The 16,011-nt window shown below is 35.6% G+C and overlaps 1 protein-coding gene across 8 annotated transcripts in view; it reads left to right on the top strand.

The window, feature by feature from the left end:
* ANKS1B (ankyrin repeat and sterile alpha motif domain containing 1B) overlaps positions 1 to 16,011 on the top strand; it is a 427,137-nt gene that overhangs the window by 166,207 nt on the left and 244,919 nt on the right. For all 8 annotated transcript variants that reach the window (XM_054066137.1, XM_054066169.1, XM_054066129.1 and 5 more), the window contains one exon: positions 2,654 to 2,834. In XM_054066137.1, the coding sequence (XP_053922112.1) occupies positions 2,654 to 2,834 (181 nt within the window). The remainder of the gene's footprint in view (positions 1 to 2,653; positions 2,835 to 16,011) is intronic.

The raw sequence follows: 16,011 nt of genomic DNA, 5'->3' as shown, positions 1-16,011 counted from the left end.
AATAATAATAATAATGTCAAAGCCTAAAATAATATAGGAGGTATTTTATGTTACCTAGGTCAACAGATGGTTGCATGTTAGCATGAATAAACAGAAAACATGTTTCTGGCTTCCATAATCACCTTTGAAAATCACTCTAGAATTATTTTATAAAATTAACTCATGTCTCTAGAGAAAATCATAGCTATTTATTAATGGAAATATTCTCAGAATCTCCGCTCATTTGCAAACTAAACTGATGTTTAAAAATGCTTTGGAACAGTTGGAGGTTTGGGGGTTTTTTTTGTTGTTGTTTTTTTTTTTCTCCCTCTCTCTGCCCCTCACCAAGGCCTTGCAGACGGTTTTGTGAAACTTTTAAAAGATGTTACAGTAGCTTTTAATTCTACACTAAGGTGAAACAGCTGATTGTAAGTTAGTGAAATGCCATATGCTGCATCAGATGCTGCTGTTCTGATTTCAAGAAAGGGGCACACAGTTGGAACAGTGGCTGGAGACCTAACTGGGCAAAGGCCAGAGCAGTTTTTGAAGATGCATAGGAAGACTGAGCTGGCCACCCTACCTGCCTTTTTCAGTAGGAACAGTCTCAGTTTTGGAATAATCAGAGATCTGACACATGGTATCACTTCAACCGGCACCTTTTCAACTTAGAAGCTGAATTCCCGCAAAACGAGAAAGGCACCATTGCTTGGGAAAGGGCCAGGAACGTGTTTTCAAATGATCAGAGATCTTTTTCAGTTTTAGAATTAATGAGGTCATTGATGAATTTATTGTCTAGCCAAAGTGTGCAGTTTAGGTTTAATTAGCACACATGAATATTTTCGGTCTGATCAGAGTTATTTTGGATCAGGTCCTAAACAATGACTTCTAACCATACTGTTGGATGTTGGAGTCTGTCCCAGTTAATTGAACTCTCCCATGAAATTACTAGCCCTAGGAGTCAGCCTTTCAAAGCAGGAGCTGATTTTAATTATTAAAGAAAGTAAATCCCCTCAGTAGACTGTAGACGGTTTCCAGATGAATGCCTAAATTTCCCCTTTGCAATTTTTCTCAGTTTTAACAGGACACAGTTAATTCACGTGGTGCCCAACACAACTTGAACAAACAATCACTATAATGCAAACCTAAGTATATACAAGATTTTGTCTGACATTCTGATAGAAAAAGTGGACTTTTAGTGAAAACAATCTAGATCTATAAAGCAAACATTGCAGAGTTCATAATCTAAAAATGAAATAGACCACAAACAAAATGAGAAATTACTCCATTGGGATATATTGTATTTTAACAGGTAGTTCTAAGTAAGGGATTGTTCAATAACTTCATAGTCTAAAAGAGATATTATTGCTCCCAGGGTACTAATTTTGTCTTGACGCTAATAAGTAGCAAATTCTCAACTTTTACAAATATTCTGACCTGTGAAGCCTGACATACTAAAAGAAGAAGAGTTAAGGCACCCTTTATCCTCTTTTTCTGTTTACTTTTTACGGCTTTGGTTATCTAAGACAGTAGATCCTGAGATGTTTTTCACTATTGTGAAATACATATACAGACAAATGTACGCCTGGATGCAGACCTTCTTCTATTTTGGAAGAGGCATTTAATGTTTCAGATCATTGGTTTTGAAGCAGCAGGGACAATCATGGGACTAGGATATTTTGAGCATGGAGCCGAATGAATGCTGCAACAGACTACTTAGCATGACATTGCAAACCATCAGTGGTCTGTGGCTTATAGTCCATGACATTGAACACTATTATGTAATGTTATGTTATGTCTATATTAATAAGTAGTGCAACGCAATGGGAACTGGTCTGTGTAGTGAAAAGGTGGTTGCTGACCTGATGATCACCCTAAAAAGGGTTCACTGGTTTTATTTGGCCTGTCTTTAGTATGGTCCTTTGTTCAAAAGGCCATAAGGAATTGGAGCACATATTGCACAATCCTGTAATGTCCCTTATGGTTGTAGTTCTACTCAAAAGTAATCAGTTTCTCATGCTCTGAAGCTGCTCTGCAATCCGAAGCTGAGCCATTAAAAGAGGTCAATGCAGAGGTACACTTCAAAAGTAAATGTTTGGTGATAATATCATGTTTTGCGCTATTCTGTGAAAACTCATGAAGAAAGTTTGATTTTCATGTATTTTTTTCAAGCTGACACTTTCCCCCTAAGCTCTTAGACATTTCAGTCCTTGAATATTTCAGGTAGCCCTTCATAAATTGAATAAATAGCAGAGGTTTGCTTTTGAGTGATGAGTGCTTGGTATTATTTTGTAAATTTCCCTATAGAGACATCAGCAGTCTAATTGTTTAGCAAGATGTACCCAGCAATGCAGCTGGTGAAGAGCTCCCCTTTCTTATCTAAAGATGACTGCAATTATATGCACGGCTCTAAACCCCTTTTTTATTTTGAAGTAAATTGATTAGAACGAAGACACACATTTTTTTCTAATAAAGATTAATCCAGATTTTGGAAGGAAATTATCTACATCATCACAGTTTGTCATGTGAAATGATTTTTACTAGTATAACCTTTGAGTCAAATAAAAAACAGTAAAAAAGAGCAACCCTAGCTAAATTTATTACATGTCAAGTAATGAAAACTCCATAAAAAGTCTGTATTTTTCACTCCAAAATTCTTTTTTTTTTTTTCTTGTAGCCCAAGCAGCGCACATCAATAGTATCTTCTCTGGAATTTCACCGAATGAATCACAGCCACAATTATTTTGAAATCAACTCATCCATTGGCTGTACAAGGTTTAATGCTACTCCTGCAACCAGTCCAGCTAATTATTCCTCTGGATCTCTGGAATACAATGTTGAAGAGAGAGAAATTCCAGGTATAGAATAAAAAGCTTACTTTGCGTATCAACAAAGCTTTATAAAACTATAGGTCAAATTGCTGTTGTCTTTGGTAGTGAAATACATTTATCATAAACACACAAAATTATTCCTGGATTTTTTTTTTTTTTTTGCTGCTCAAAAAAGATTTGTCATATATAATGACCAATATTATTAAAATATAATTTTTTTCTGAATATTATGTTTTGAATAAACCAAACTTTGTTTTCCAGAATGCCTAGAACTTAGTTATTGTAGTTTTTGAAATTAAAACAATTCAGGTACACATCTACTTTTATCATTGTGTGATCAACATACTCTAATATGAATTTTAAGGTGGAAAAATGTAATTGGAAATCGTTATGTAACCATCAGTAAAGATGAAGAAGGGAAGATTTCTAAGTAACCTAACATTGTTTCTGTAGTAGTAATGGGATTCATTATATCAAACTTCCATATATTTGCTCTGATTATAGGATTTGATAGCACAATAGTGTGATTGTAGCTGGGAAGGTTTTATCTATATATAGGGGTTTACACAGTAAAAATGCTTTAAACGACATTAAAATATTTTCTTCTTCACAGACCAAAACTTCAGGAGCAAGAAAGTGTCAGTAAACCGTACATTTAGCTACTTCTGTCCCTTGAAATTTTGTTTCTGATTTGCTAAACTTGTAGGAGAAGAGCTTAGCATTTGGAAAAGCTGATGTATTTAAACAAATGTCTTTGATAGCTAGTTTATGAGGTCTGCAAGTGGAATTATTTCTTTTAAAGAATAGAACTAGATGACTATTAAATGAAAAATAATACAAATGTTGAAATTCAGTACAAATTTATTGGTTAGTTTCTTTAGCATTGGTCTTCAAATGAGATGAGTCCTGTACATGTCTTGATGGTAGGGTTTAGAAATTTGGAAAAGTGTTTCTTTTAAATGATTAAAAAATAATTAAAAATAATTAATTTCATAGTTAGATCAAAGGAAAACTATATTGTTAAAGAGCTGTAATGAAATAAGTTATGAGCGAGAAATTCTCTCTGTTATGATGAAGAAAGAGTTAAAATTATCAGAAAATATTCATTTTTTTTACTTGGACTGTCTGTGTCATTATCTTTGAAACTAAAAGGATGCACTTATATTAATGAATATAGCAAATCTTTTCAAGCCTAGCTGCAAAAAATGGATTTGAATGGTATCTTTTATTCCCTGGCCTGGGGTAATTTCATTCTATATTTTTTGTGGGTTTTTTTAGTTGTTATTGTTTTTTCTACTGTAAGTTGTCTTCCATGATCACAGTATTATTCCGAGTATTTGCACAGTACTAAATATGTCTCTAATGTTTAAAAGCAAAAATTAGAAAACAGAAAGAATATTCATTGGAGTTAGATAATGAACTCCAGACTTTCGCTGTTGCATATATCTGGTTAAGTGTTTCATAATATCTAGATTTACTTTACTTTTGTCTTCTTTGGTTAAATTTACAATGGACTGAAATCAGTAACTTCATTTGGTCTGAAATTGGAACTATAATCTCACGCTTATTAGAACTGTACAATTCTAATTTGTGGATTATTTGATGTATGGATTGAGTCAAGATGCATTTCCTCTTGTCTCTGCCTAGAAAGCTAAGAAAAAATAAAGGCAGAATGACTGAAGCTCTGGGCATCTTTTACAAGTTTTTCTAAAGTACGGTTTACCATAAGTAAATTATTAATTTACTACCAATAAATGAAATAACTATAGTAGAAGCGCAAGTCTGTCCTCCCTGCCCTTCAATGGTGGCTTCTATCCTAGACTTATTTAAATAATACATAGGATCACAAAGTACACACAATCTTAGTCTGAATGAAAAAAATAACATTTTATTTTGTTCACTAAGGTCCTTTCAACTCCTTAATCATAGATGGTGCACTGTGATTCTGCAAGAGACCAGGAAAACTAACGTATAAAGAGAACAACAAAATCCAGAAAGAATAGATCGAATTTTTCCATCTCGGAAATATTCCTGCCCCTGAACCTTGAATAATAATGGTCAGCAAGCAGTAGAAGAAGTAGTGTTCTGCCACAGTTCTTTTTCTGCTTTAGCTAGCTGTTGTTTCACTGAAAGATTCCTTGTTCCTTTTCCAGATCTACAGTGACAACAATTACAATTAATCATATGTCTTGATTATAATCCTCTGAATTGCCAGCTTGTTCTGAAAATTCATGGAAGATCTGCACCTTAAAAGAATGTTTAGTTCAATAATAATTAAGTATTTGTATGCATTTGAGTGTTTCCATTCCTATTATATTCTTGGGCATTTATGTCTCTCATGTTTTTTAAAAAACATCAACAGCAAAAAGCAACAAATTATTTTTGCATACTTATCGAGGTCAAGGTCTTCTGGCTTACCAGAAAGAAACAATATGCAGAAGGAATCTGTTTTCATAGTAACTGCAGTTAGTAGTTTTCTGTTGCCGTCTTTGAAACAATCAAAATGCTTTTTACAGCATTTCTAAATCAGGAACTGCCATCTAAATAAGGCATTAGTATTTCCCTACTCAATTTCAGTGCTTTTTATTTTTTCTTCAGAAAACTTGCAACGATTCATTACCATTCAGATGAGAGCAGGAGATGAATACGACAAAATAATTACTCTAATTCTAAAATCTTCATCATTTTTCCTCTACCTCAATAGTCTGCTGCCAAAGAAGAATCAATCTCTTGTAACTTTTGGTGGGTTAGAAAGAATTCCTTTTTATATCTGGGGATAGCAATTTTGCTCTTGGTGTTTGTTAATTCCCTACATCCCCTGATTTGAAAAAAGGATCCCAGTTTTTAAGAAATGTATTTCTTTCAAGTAGAAAACCACTGAACTCTACCACATCACTGTATTGTCTAACTGACAGCATATGACAGGATTTTCTGATTAATTAGTTGGAGAGCAGTCCACATAAGATGGTATGTGCTTTAGCTTTGGGATCATATGGCCTTGTAGTGTGAACAAACCCATGTATGTTGCCTGCATGGATAGCAGAAGGCATCAGGTTGCCCACAACCAAAATGTAAGGATAAAATTCTGCTGTTTGTTTTGAACTTTAACTGGTGGAAAAACCTGCAACAGGTTGATAGATACTCCAGTATACAGAGAGAGTATTGTGAATGCAGCTTTGGTGTGGCCTATTTTCACACCTTCATTTGGAGCAAGAACATTGAATTCACATACTTGTTCTTGAATTTAGATTGAATGATCATGCTTTTATAGCATTTCTTTTGCTCTCAAGTTGGAGATCACTGGATCCAAATTATATCAGCTACTACCATTAAACTTTCTGTACGAAAAATGAGTCCACTCCATTCTACAAGGAAGTCATTATTGTATGTAACTCTGTCATGGCAAGATGCTAGTCATTGTCTTGATCATCTGAATACATGCTTAGTAGGTGTTTTGTATGACAACACACATGGAAAATCAAAGACCCATAATCAGGTGAGTATTTTGTGAGATGTTCATTCCTCCCATAACTTTGGCCATGAACAAAACCACTAGATGTGCAAGATCAGTCACTCCAGAAGAGGGCAGTCTGGGCTTTCAAGGAGATGTCTCTCTATTATAGCCGTGTGCCTAGTAATAAACATCCCAGAAGTTCTTTTGAAACTATAAATCTTAAAGATTGGAGGCAGTAAAACTGTGGCCAACTTGGTAACACTAGCTTGGCACAATGAACACTTGCAGCTGAAATTATCATTCTGGATTATTTTATTTTTCATCTCTGCTTGATCAGTCAGAATAATTATCTTTCTTTAACCCATATTAATATTCATTATGTCTTCTTGTACTGAATATATCTGGGCTGGAGAATTTAAAACAAGAGTTCTGCAGATATTCTTGTTCTGTTTCAGCCCAGAAAATAGATCTGTGCTCAGATGTGTGTATGCGGCAAAATTGTCTGCAGTTGTCTGTAGGTAATCTCATTGCAATCTTTATTTTCAGTCCATGAAACTCTTTACATTTTGGATAAATTCTGTATACCATTCATCGTGAAAGAGCATACAATTTTTCTCTCATCTTATTGCGGTACAGAAAGATATTTACTGAGTTTATCTTTTATTTGCAAAGTCTGTCTCCGCTGTAGGACCTTAATGTAACTCTTGCTCTCTTTATATGTCTTGCTTTTTGCCTACGCATAATGTTATTACATTCATCTGAGAAGCCTACATTGTTCCTTAGAACAGTTCAGAATGTATAATTCAAGAATTTAATTCTTAATATGTGGACTATATTTTTTCTCTCCTATGAATAATAAGGAGTCACACCTTAAGTTTTGTCTAGAAGTGTCTTCTGATCTTTATTTAAAGTAAATAGCTAATTAAATTGTTTTGTCTCAGAAGCCTGATTTTTTTTTTGAAGCAAAAGCAACCCCATAATTAAAAAAAAAGCTTGCAGTTTTATCTTCCTCTTTTGAGAAAATCAAGATATTAATCATACTACTGTGGCTGTTATAAAGTATTAGAAACTTGGTTCAGAGGTCTGGTCTAAAATTCCTGACCATGTTACATCCTTAGATACTGTCAAAACTTATTCTGCTGCAGGAATGTTCCTTTCTATAACATTAGCAAAGCTACTATTTAAGTATTTGTCAACTTTACATTCTTATTTAAGTATCAAATTTATTAAGATCTGATATAAAAGATTGAACTATGATGTCTATTTAGACTCGTCAAGCCTTGTTTCTTCAATTATCAAAAGTTTTGGAATTACTAGAAATGAAATAAAATTTAAAGGAATGCAAAGGAAAAATAAAATACGTATATTTTTAGGTGTGCTATATGTCAATTCACAGTACACAATCTGTCTGTTAACAATACTTTATATGTTATGAAAAGAAGATATGGTTTTCCAGTGACAGAAAGGGGGAAATGTTGATATGTAATGAGATAAGCATAATCAACAAGTGCTGGTAAATAAAGCATTCCCACTTCCTGTATATGGACACCTGCATCTCCTGCGAGGGAACACCTCCAAAAAAAAAGTGTTATTATGACCCTGTACCAACCTATCATTGATCAAGAACTCTATTCCAGATGAAATGCCTGAGAAGGTCAAATTAAAGCCCTTTTTTCCTCTGTTTTTTTTTTTAATTATTTTTTTTTTTCATCAAATTCTTGATTACCATACAACAAAATCTGCCAGGGCATTCTTCAAACCAGGTTAATTTGAGCTTTTTCATCTGTGAAGATTACCTGTTTTATAGCCAGGTTCAACTGAGTGCAACTACTAAGAATTAGTAGAACTGTTCCAGGAACTGCTACTGGGGATCATACCTGGTATTGTCTCAAACAATTTCTGTTTTGTTCTAATTGACTTATCCAGCAGTTGTAGCATGTTAAGGTCTCCTTATGTTGTCCTTCTTTTTGCTAATTCCTGATTCCAGCCTTTGCACAGTTATTCAAGGCAAAGATAGAGTCTGTCTCACAGGAACAGACTGTAGTGTAGGTTTAATTAATATTATAAACTTCTATTTGTTAACTAGTCTTGCCTTACACCTTCTAGTTTCTAAACAATATAGTCCATGAAGCTCATTGTAATTGTGTCTCACTCTCAACGATATGTCCATGTGTGCAGTATAGTGTCTAAAAATCTAATAGCAGAAAGATCGAGTGAGGTGATGCCTGGAAAGCTGTGCATCAAATGAAGTCCTATAGTTCCATTCAATTGTTTTGCAAGAAAATGATCTTCTGTACTAGGGCTTTTATGAGACGTTAAGTACAATAAGCCCCTTGTTGGAGATACAACGATCCTGTTGGAGATATATTTTTCGAACTTAACCTTAATGACAATGTTACCTAGTTCTTCATTAATGCCTATACTGTGTCATCTTTTGGTCTTTTCTCAGGCTTAAATGAGTCATCTACCTAAAGTCACTTAGTCAGCGTGAACCTGCTCTCCAAACATACTGTTTCATGTCACTAACTTTGTGGATATTCTGATTGCTAAATCAATACCAAACTAATATGAAAATAAAACAGTTTAAAGCAGGCATATTGAAGGAATAAAAATGCAGATGGGTCTCTAAGCCCTGTTGTCAGATTTAGCATTGGATGTGTTAATAAAACAAGAATTGATATGAACAGCTAATCTGTTTTCAAATTATATTCCAAACCATCTGACCACATGTGGATAAGCACACATTGAGCAATGTGAGTGCCTGTCTTTTATTCAAATGGCTCTTCTTCAGAGGATATGCTTTTTTCCCCGACATTATTTGCATTATTTGAATAAAGCCAATTAGCAATCATTGATAATACAGAGGAGGGGAGGGGAATCTTGTGTAAAATACATGTACTAGTTTTGAAAGCTTAGATTCTTAGGCCTCACTCTGGAAAGCAGGAATGTGGGAAATAGAGCAATGCTGTGACAATGCTGGAGGTAAGAATTTCTTAGACTGTCTTAAAACTGGGGAAGATATCCCTCAGGATCCTTAGCAACACTATGTGTTACACTACAATCAGCTTCAGGTACTAGCTATTTATTTTACTCTTTTTTTGCACCTAAAGTAAATGTCATGTATGCATGTTGGTGTACATGTCTATTCGTGCTCTTAAAATATGTTACAGCTCATTTAGTTGCATATGTCCTTTGTGAAATGACAGAGCAGACATGTAACAATGGTTCATCACATCATAAAATGTTTTCCTGAAGGAACATCAGATATTACAACAGTAATCCTACAAAGAATTTTTAAAGAACTTCTTTGGAGGAAAAAGTTATGAATGCAATTGTTAGGAGCAATATAATTTACATTTTTAGTTATGGATATCAGATGTGCATTTTTCCAGTTACAATAATTATCCTGACATATAAGGTCAAAAGGAAAAGTATTTTCTGTAGTGTTTCAGTTGCAATTGTTTGCCATTTCTAGAAACACAATAACTATAGGCAATACTCATATTTATCTGATTGTCATCTTAGTCAACTCTTTGCTTTATTGTTTTCGTTGTTTTTTTTTTTAACATTTTTATTTTTCTCTAAGCTGGAAGCAACATAACTCCTTAACTTGTAGTGGGAGCATTTGCAGAGACAGATAGTTTTAGTCTTTAGCTGTCAGCATGCCTTGAATTGTTTCCTTATCTTTCCTTTGGATATTTTGTAAATAAGATTGACCAAGCTCTGGAGGGATGCTCATGAAAACTTCATCAGTTAGAAGAATTGATTTTGCAAGATGAGAGCTACGAGAAAAGAGCGTTAGGATGTTTCTGTCTTCAGTTCCTCATAGTATTGTCCGTATTACAATAGGCAAATTAGACATTCATAAGTCTATGGGGCCAGATGGGTTTCACCCGAGGGCATTAAGGGAGCTGGGGGAGGTGCTTGCCAAAACTCTTTCCATCATCTACCAGCAGTCTTGGCTGACTGTGAAGTTCCATTGGACTGAAGGCTGGCAGATGTTACACTCATTTACAAGGAGGGCCAGAGAGAGTATCCAGGAAACTACAGACCTGTCAGTCTGACCTCAGTGCCAGGAAAGGCCACGGAGCAGGTCATCTTGAGTGTCATCTCACGGCACATACAGAACAATTGGGTAATCAGGCCAACTCATCATGGGTTTATGAAAGGCAAGCCCTGCCAGACTAACCTGATCGCCTTCTGTGACAAGGTGACCTGCTTGATGGATGAGGGAAAGGCTATGGATGTATTGTACCTGGACTTCAGTAAAGCCTTTGACACTGTTTCTCACAGTATCCTACTTGAGAAATTCGCTGCCACTGGCCTGCACAGGTGCACCCTCTGCCGGGTTAAAAACTGTCTGGATGGACCGGGCCAAAGAATGATGGTAAATCGAGTTAAATCCAGGTGGAAGATGTTCAGAAATGGTGTCCCCAGGGCTTGGTGCTGAGTCCAGTCCTGTTCAATATCTTTGTCAACAAGCTGGGTGAGGGGATCGAGTGCACCCTTAGCAAGTTTGCAGACAACACTAAACTGGGAGGAAGTGCCTATCTTTTGGAGGATAGGGAGGCTCTACAGAGGGATCTGAACAGGCTAGAGCACTGGGCTGAGGCCAGTGGGATGAGGTTTAACAAGCCAAAGGTCGGGTCCTGCACTTGGGGCACAACAACCTCGTGCAGTGCTACAGACTGGGAGAGGAATGGCTTGAAAGCTGCCTGACAGAGAAAGACCTGGGGGTGTTAGTCAACAGCTGACCAAACGTGAGTCAGCAGTGTGCCCAGCTGGCCAAGAAGGTCAACACTGTCTTGGCTTGTATCAGGAATGGTGTGGCCAGCAGGATCAGGGAAATGACTCCGTCCCTGTACTCTGGACTGGTGAGGCCATGCCTCGAATCCTGTGTTCAGTTTTGGACCCCTAACTACAAGAAAGACATTGAGATACTGGAGTGTGTCCAGAGAAGAGCAACAAAGCTGGTGGAGGAGCTGGAGAACAAGTCTTATGAGGAGCAGCTGAGGGAACTTTGGTTGTTTAGCCTGGAGAAAAGGAGGATGAGGGGAGACCTTATCGCTCTCTACAACTACCTGAAAGGAGGTTGCAGAAAGGTGGGTGTTGGTCTCTTCTCCCAAGTGATAGGTGATAGGACAAGAGGGAATGACGTTAAGCTGCATCAGGAGAAGTGTAGATTGGACATTAGGAAGAAATTCTTTACAGAAAGGGTTATCAAGCACTGGAAGAGGCTGCCCATGGAAGTGGTTGAGTCACCATCCTTGGAGGTATTTAAAAGATGGGTAGATTAAGTGCTTAGGGATATGATTTAGCAGTGGACAGGTGCTTTTAGAGTTGATGATCTCAAAAGTCTTTTCCAACCTAGTGATTCTCTGATGGTTTAGAATATTCTATCTGACATTGCAATCTACTTTTCATGTTTTTTTCTTGTTATCATGTCGTCTAGCAGATCGTGACACAAGCTGATGTCAGTTTTCTGCAGTTTGGCAGCATTTTTCACAGAACTAAGGTTCTTAATTCCTGAGACATGGGATCATTCTCTTTTGGCTGGATTTTTTTTTCTAGTTAAGGTTATTTTTCTTCTATCAAAAGAAATCCTTTGTTAAATTACTTGAAAGAAGAGTCTTATTTCCATTTTTGTTGGTGTTTTTTAGAACTCATTAGTGGTTATTTGCTGATATACATTTACAAGAACCAAAGTATGGAAGACTTACTCTGTAGCAGCATTATTTATGTATCTTAATTCTTAATATTTAAGTCATGATGGAGTACCCTGTTAAGAAGAACTCTGGGTTGGTCTTGTTCAGCTCAAAAGGAATATTACTCATCTCCTGAGGATTTTTTTATTTTTAAGAAAATATTTAGTTGCTGTTTCCAGACATATCCCATAGGAATGGCAGGATTCTCTATAATCCTCCTTCCCCAGAATCCACATTGGCAACAGTAGAAGTAGCACACATCTCGTATCACCAAAAATTCAAATATGGACTTCTACATAGTCTTACCGAGGAGTTTGTTTCTGATGATTGATAATTTGTAATGTTACCTGCAGTCTCTTCTTTAATCTGCCAGATAGCTTGTAACTTTGATAATGAGATCTGTACTCCTGGTATCAGTCAGGCTTTAAGTGGCTAAAGAGAAGTACATTCTTGCACAATTATGTGCAAGATGCTTACTTGTCAAGAAAGAGGAATCAGCATGCAAATCATCAAGCTATACGTGAAAACACAAACACATAGAAAAAAATAACTTCATCACAGCGTTTTTAGTACCACTTCAATTAAAATCTAGTTTATTTTAAATTCAACTTAGTTGAATTCTCTTGGCCCCAGTGTGCTTGTTTTTTAAAATTTAAGTGTAAGATTTTCTTCACATGTATTTCTCCCCTAGCAGCTTTTCATTTATCAAGCTATCAAGGTATCATATATAAATAATTTTTTTCATGCTTGTGAGTTGTCTTGTTACTGTTATGCTTAACTTATATGAGCTATAATCAGGAGAATGGTAGATGCAGATTTATTCACTTTCAATGCTCACTGAATTGCATAGAATACTATAATTCAGAAATTAATAAATATTTCAGTATAAATAATTCAATAGCAAATGATTGAAAGCTAATTTACTTTTTTGTTACTAGTTTTGGTGTTTCCCATAAGCAGGCAATGTGGTTGTTGCTGGGAATTTTTGTTTCTGTTAAGTGGGTGTAAGTTATGAAAAAGATACATTTACTTATGGAACAGACCACTGAGAGGTTATTCCTAAGGCAAAAGAAGGCCCAGATATCCTTCAAATGAGCTCAGTATATCATATACTTGCTGGATCTGAAAATATTTTCTCAGTAAGTTAATGTAACTTTAAAACTGGTGAAAGAACAAATCATTTATTTTCTACAAAAAAAGTTAACTAAAGTATAGCCCTCATATTGAAGCCCATCTTCCCACTTAATTTCAGCCAGAAGTAATACAGTTCATGCACTCTGAGATCGCTGCAGGATGTGAACCAAAACATAATAAATGGGAACCTTCAGAAGGTTTCCCAGCCAAACTAAAACACTCATGTAGACACATTTGTAAGTCTTCAGTATAAATTATCTCCTATTAATCATGGAAGAACCAGAAGATTGAAAGCAATGAGAAAGCAGAGACTCTGAATATTTTGGCTATAGAAAAAGTTCCAATTGTCACTTTTACCATACGAAATATCAGAAAGCCCGACTATGAGACTCAGGTTTTGTAAAAGCAGGCTTATTGTTTTCCTTTTCTGAAAGTAATTCCAGGAAATTCAATTGTTAAAACTGTAGATATTCAATGATTTGCTGTTTAGTCAAGCAATTAGAATAACCTTACCTGCTTGCTATGTCACTTGCATCTCTCTGAAAGAGTGAGAGGATACTCACGATTGCCCTCTTCTCCCTCCTGTGGAAGGTATCCTATGCCATCTACATAGGCAAGAGAAAGGCAACACTAAAAAAGGAAGAAATTGGATAACAAAATAAAAAAAGAAAAATACAAAAATACAGCTAAAATAACAGCTTCAGGAAACAGGGAATACTGTTTTTCCCTGTATCACAAGGTTTTTTTCACGCAGGTAAAAACATCCATTATTTCTATTAAGCAAGGTAGACTGCATGTAGTGTACCACCCCAAGCTCTTTTATAGCTTAGGAGGTAGTTTTGTATTATGACAATAGAATAATAAATATTCATCACATTTTTTTTTCATATTGTAAAATTATATGGTCTGTCCATCTTTTCTTTCCCTGAGTGATGTACTCCCCTTCCGAGCTTACCATACTCTAATAATTCCTATAGCTCTCCCGGACATCATTCCAAGTCAGTGGAACTGGCAGCCCATGTCTGCTTGACTGGTGTTCCTGTGGGTTGTCAGGAGAAATTTACTTTGCACAGTATATCACTTACTCAGAAGTACTCAGAGAATTTAGGCAGGCAGCTGTTTTGATGGTTTAACAAGTGGCTGGTCCTCACGTCATCTGCTGTATGTTCCTGCTTTTGTTCTACAGCAAATGTTGACTTAACTTACTTCGCAGTGAAACGGAGCTGGAGTACCATTCCTTGCCATCTATATAGGACCACTAAGACTATACACGTGGCCAGTTACTACAAATGCATTGATGCTCAGGTGACACATTGCCCCTTATCATGTAGCTATACTTCAAAAAAAAGGATGGGGAAATGGAAATATCACTAATCTCAATTAAAGATAAGGTAAGCAGCAGTGAAGTACTAAGTAGCTTGCTTAATTTTGAAGAAAAATTTTGGAGCAGATCTTTTTCAAGATCCAATCATGTGTCATAATCACACTTGTCATCATTTCAGAAAACATGCAGACTTATGATTATTTCAGAATTTCAGAAAATGCTGAACTGATATATTCTTTCTCTTAAGAACATTCTTCCACAGTATAGCAGCAACTGAAATATCACCTATAGCAACAGTAGCCATGGGGAAATATATTTTCTTCAGCAGTGAGAGCAAACCATGATTGCAAAATGTAGTACATACAATAATATCAAAGTAAGAATATCTCATGATTGTGCTTACCTGCAATCTTGATGAAGTATACACTCTTAATGCATACTTTATTTTTTTAAACGATTTCAATAATGTAATGTATTTTAGTCAAGACTGCTCTGCCCCTATTGCTCCCATGTATGTTATTGAGTTGCCTCAAATACTTATGTCAACTATATAAATAACCAGCACAATTACTTTAGGAAGTATCATATGGTTATTTCCTTTCTTCACATTTTGGGATTCAAAGAACCATAGATTATGTCATGAATAATTTTTTAACTTGTACAATTCAATACTGTGCTGTTTTCCTTATGAGATCTTTATTTCTTTTCATGGGAGTTGCATGCACTCTTCTTACGACTTACAAACCAAGCATGATTATTGGATATGCAATTTCCTTCTGTTCTGTTCTTTTGCCTCACAATCAATAAGACCACTCATGCTACTGAACACCATATTCATATGCTCCTACTGAGCTACAATCATTTAGATGAAAGAATAACCCACCCATCAGTCTGTGTATAGTTAAGTTCTGCCTCAACACCACAGACCATAAATCTTGTACGATTAACGTCCTATCTGTAAGCAAATTAAGCATAAAGAATCAATTACTAAATACTGTCATTAGTAGCATTAGGAAAAATACCCCACAAAATAGTATAAGGACATTAACTATATTTCACAGCCTAAGTCTGATAACCCAAGAATAAGAACACTGATGATACAGAAAAAAACAGTGTTTCTGAGCAAATAATTTTTTATCTAATAGAAATGTATTTCTTAGCATTATTATACCACTCATTTATTTGCTGGAAATTTCAGAGCTAAGCTTGAAATAAACTAAAGACATGGCAGTAGATCCAGTGATTGTCTTAAGTAAATGTCAAAGATGTGATTGTACTAAATCTAACAACATATTTAAAAGTCGTTTGTATTCTGACCTAGGGATACTGTTAACTATCGGAGCTGTGTGAAAAAGAGAACAAGAACAATGAAATAGGTGAAAAACAGGAAAAAAGAAGAGGAAAAAAAGCAAATAGTCAGCAGTTTAGTGGTTAGGATAGTTATCTATGCTGAAAATCCTTCTTTCAAGTACTCAGGATGAGCAGGGATTTAAACCTCTGTTTTCAACCTCACCAATGAATACAGAAAACTCCTGGTCTTGTAGGCTTATATGTTCTCTAGTTTCATCCATGCATTCTTGCCTGGAG

This window comes from Cuculus canorus, chromosome 1, assembly GCF_017976375.1.
Source record: "Cuculus canorus isolate bCucCan1 chromosome 1, bCucCan1.pri, whole genome shotgun sequence".
In the NCBI taxonomy this organism is placed as follows: Eukaryota; Metazoa; Chordata; class Aves; order Cuculiformes; family Cuculidae; genus Cuculus; species Cuculus canorus.
The sequence above is the reverse complement of the archived record's forward strand: the minus strand, read 5'-3'. Positions and strand labels throughout refer to the sequence as shown.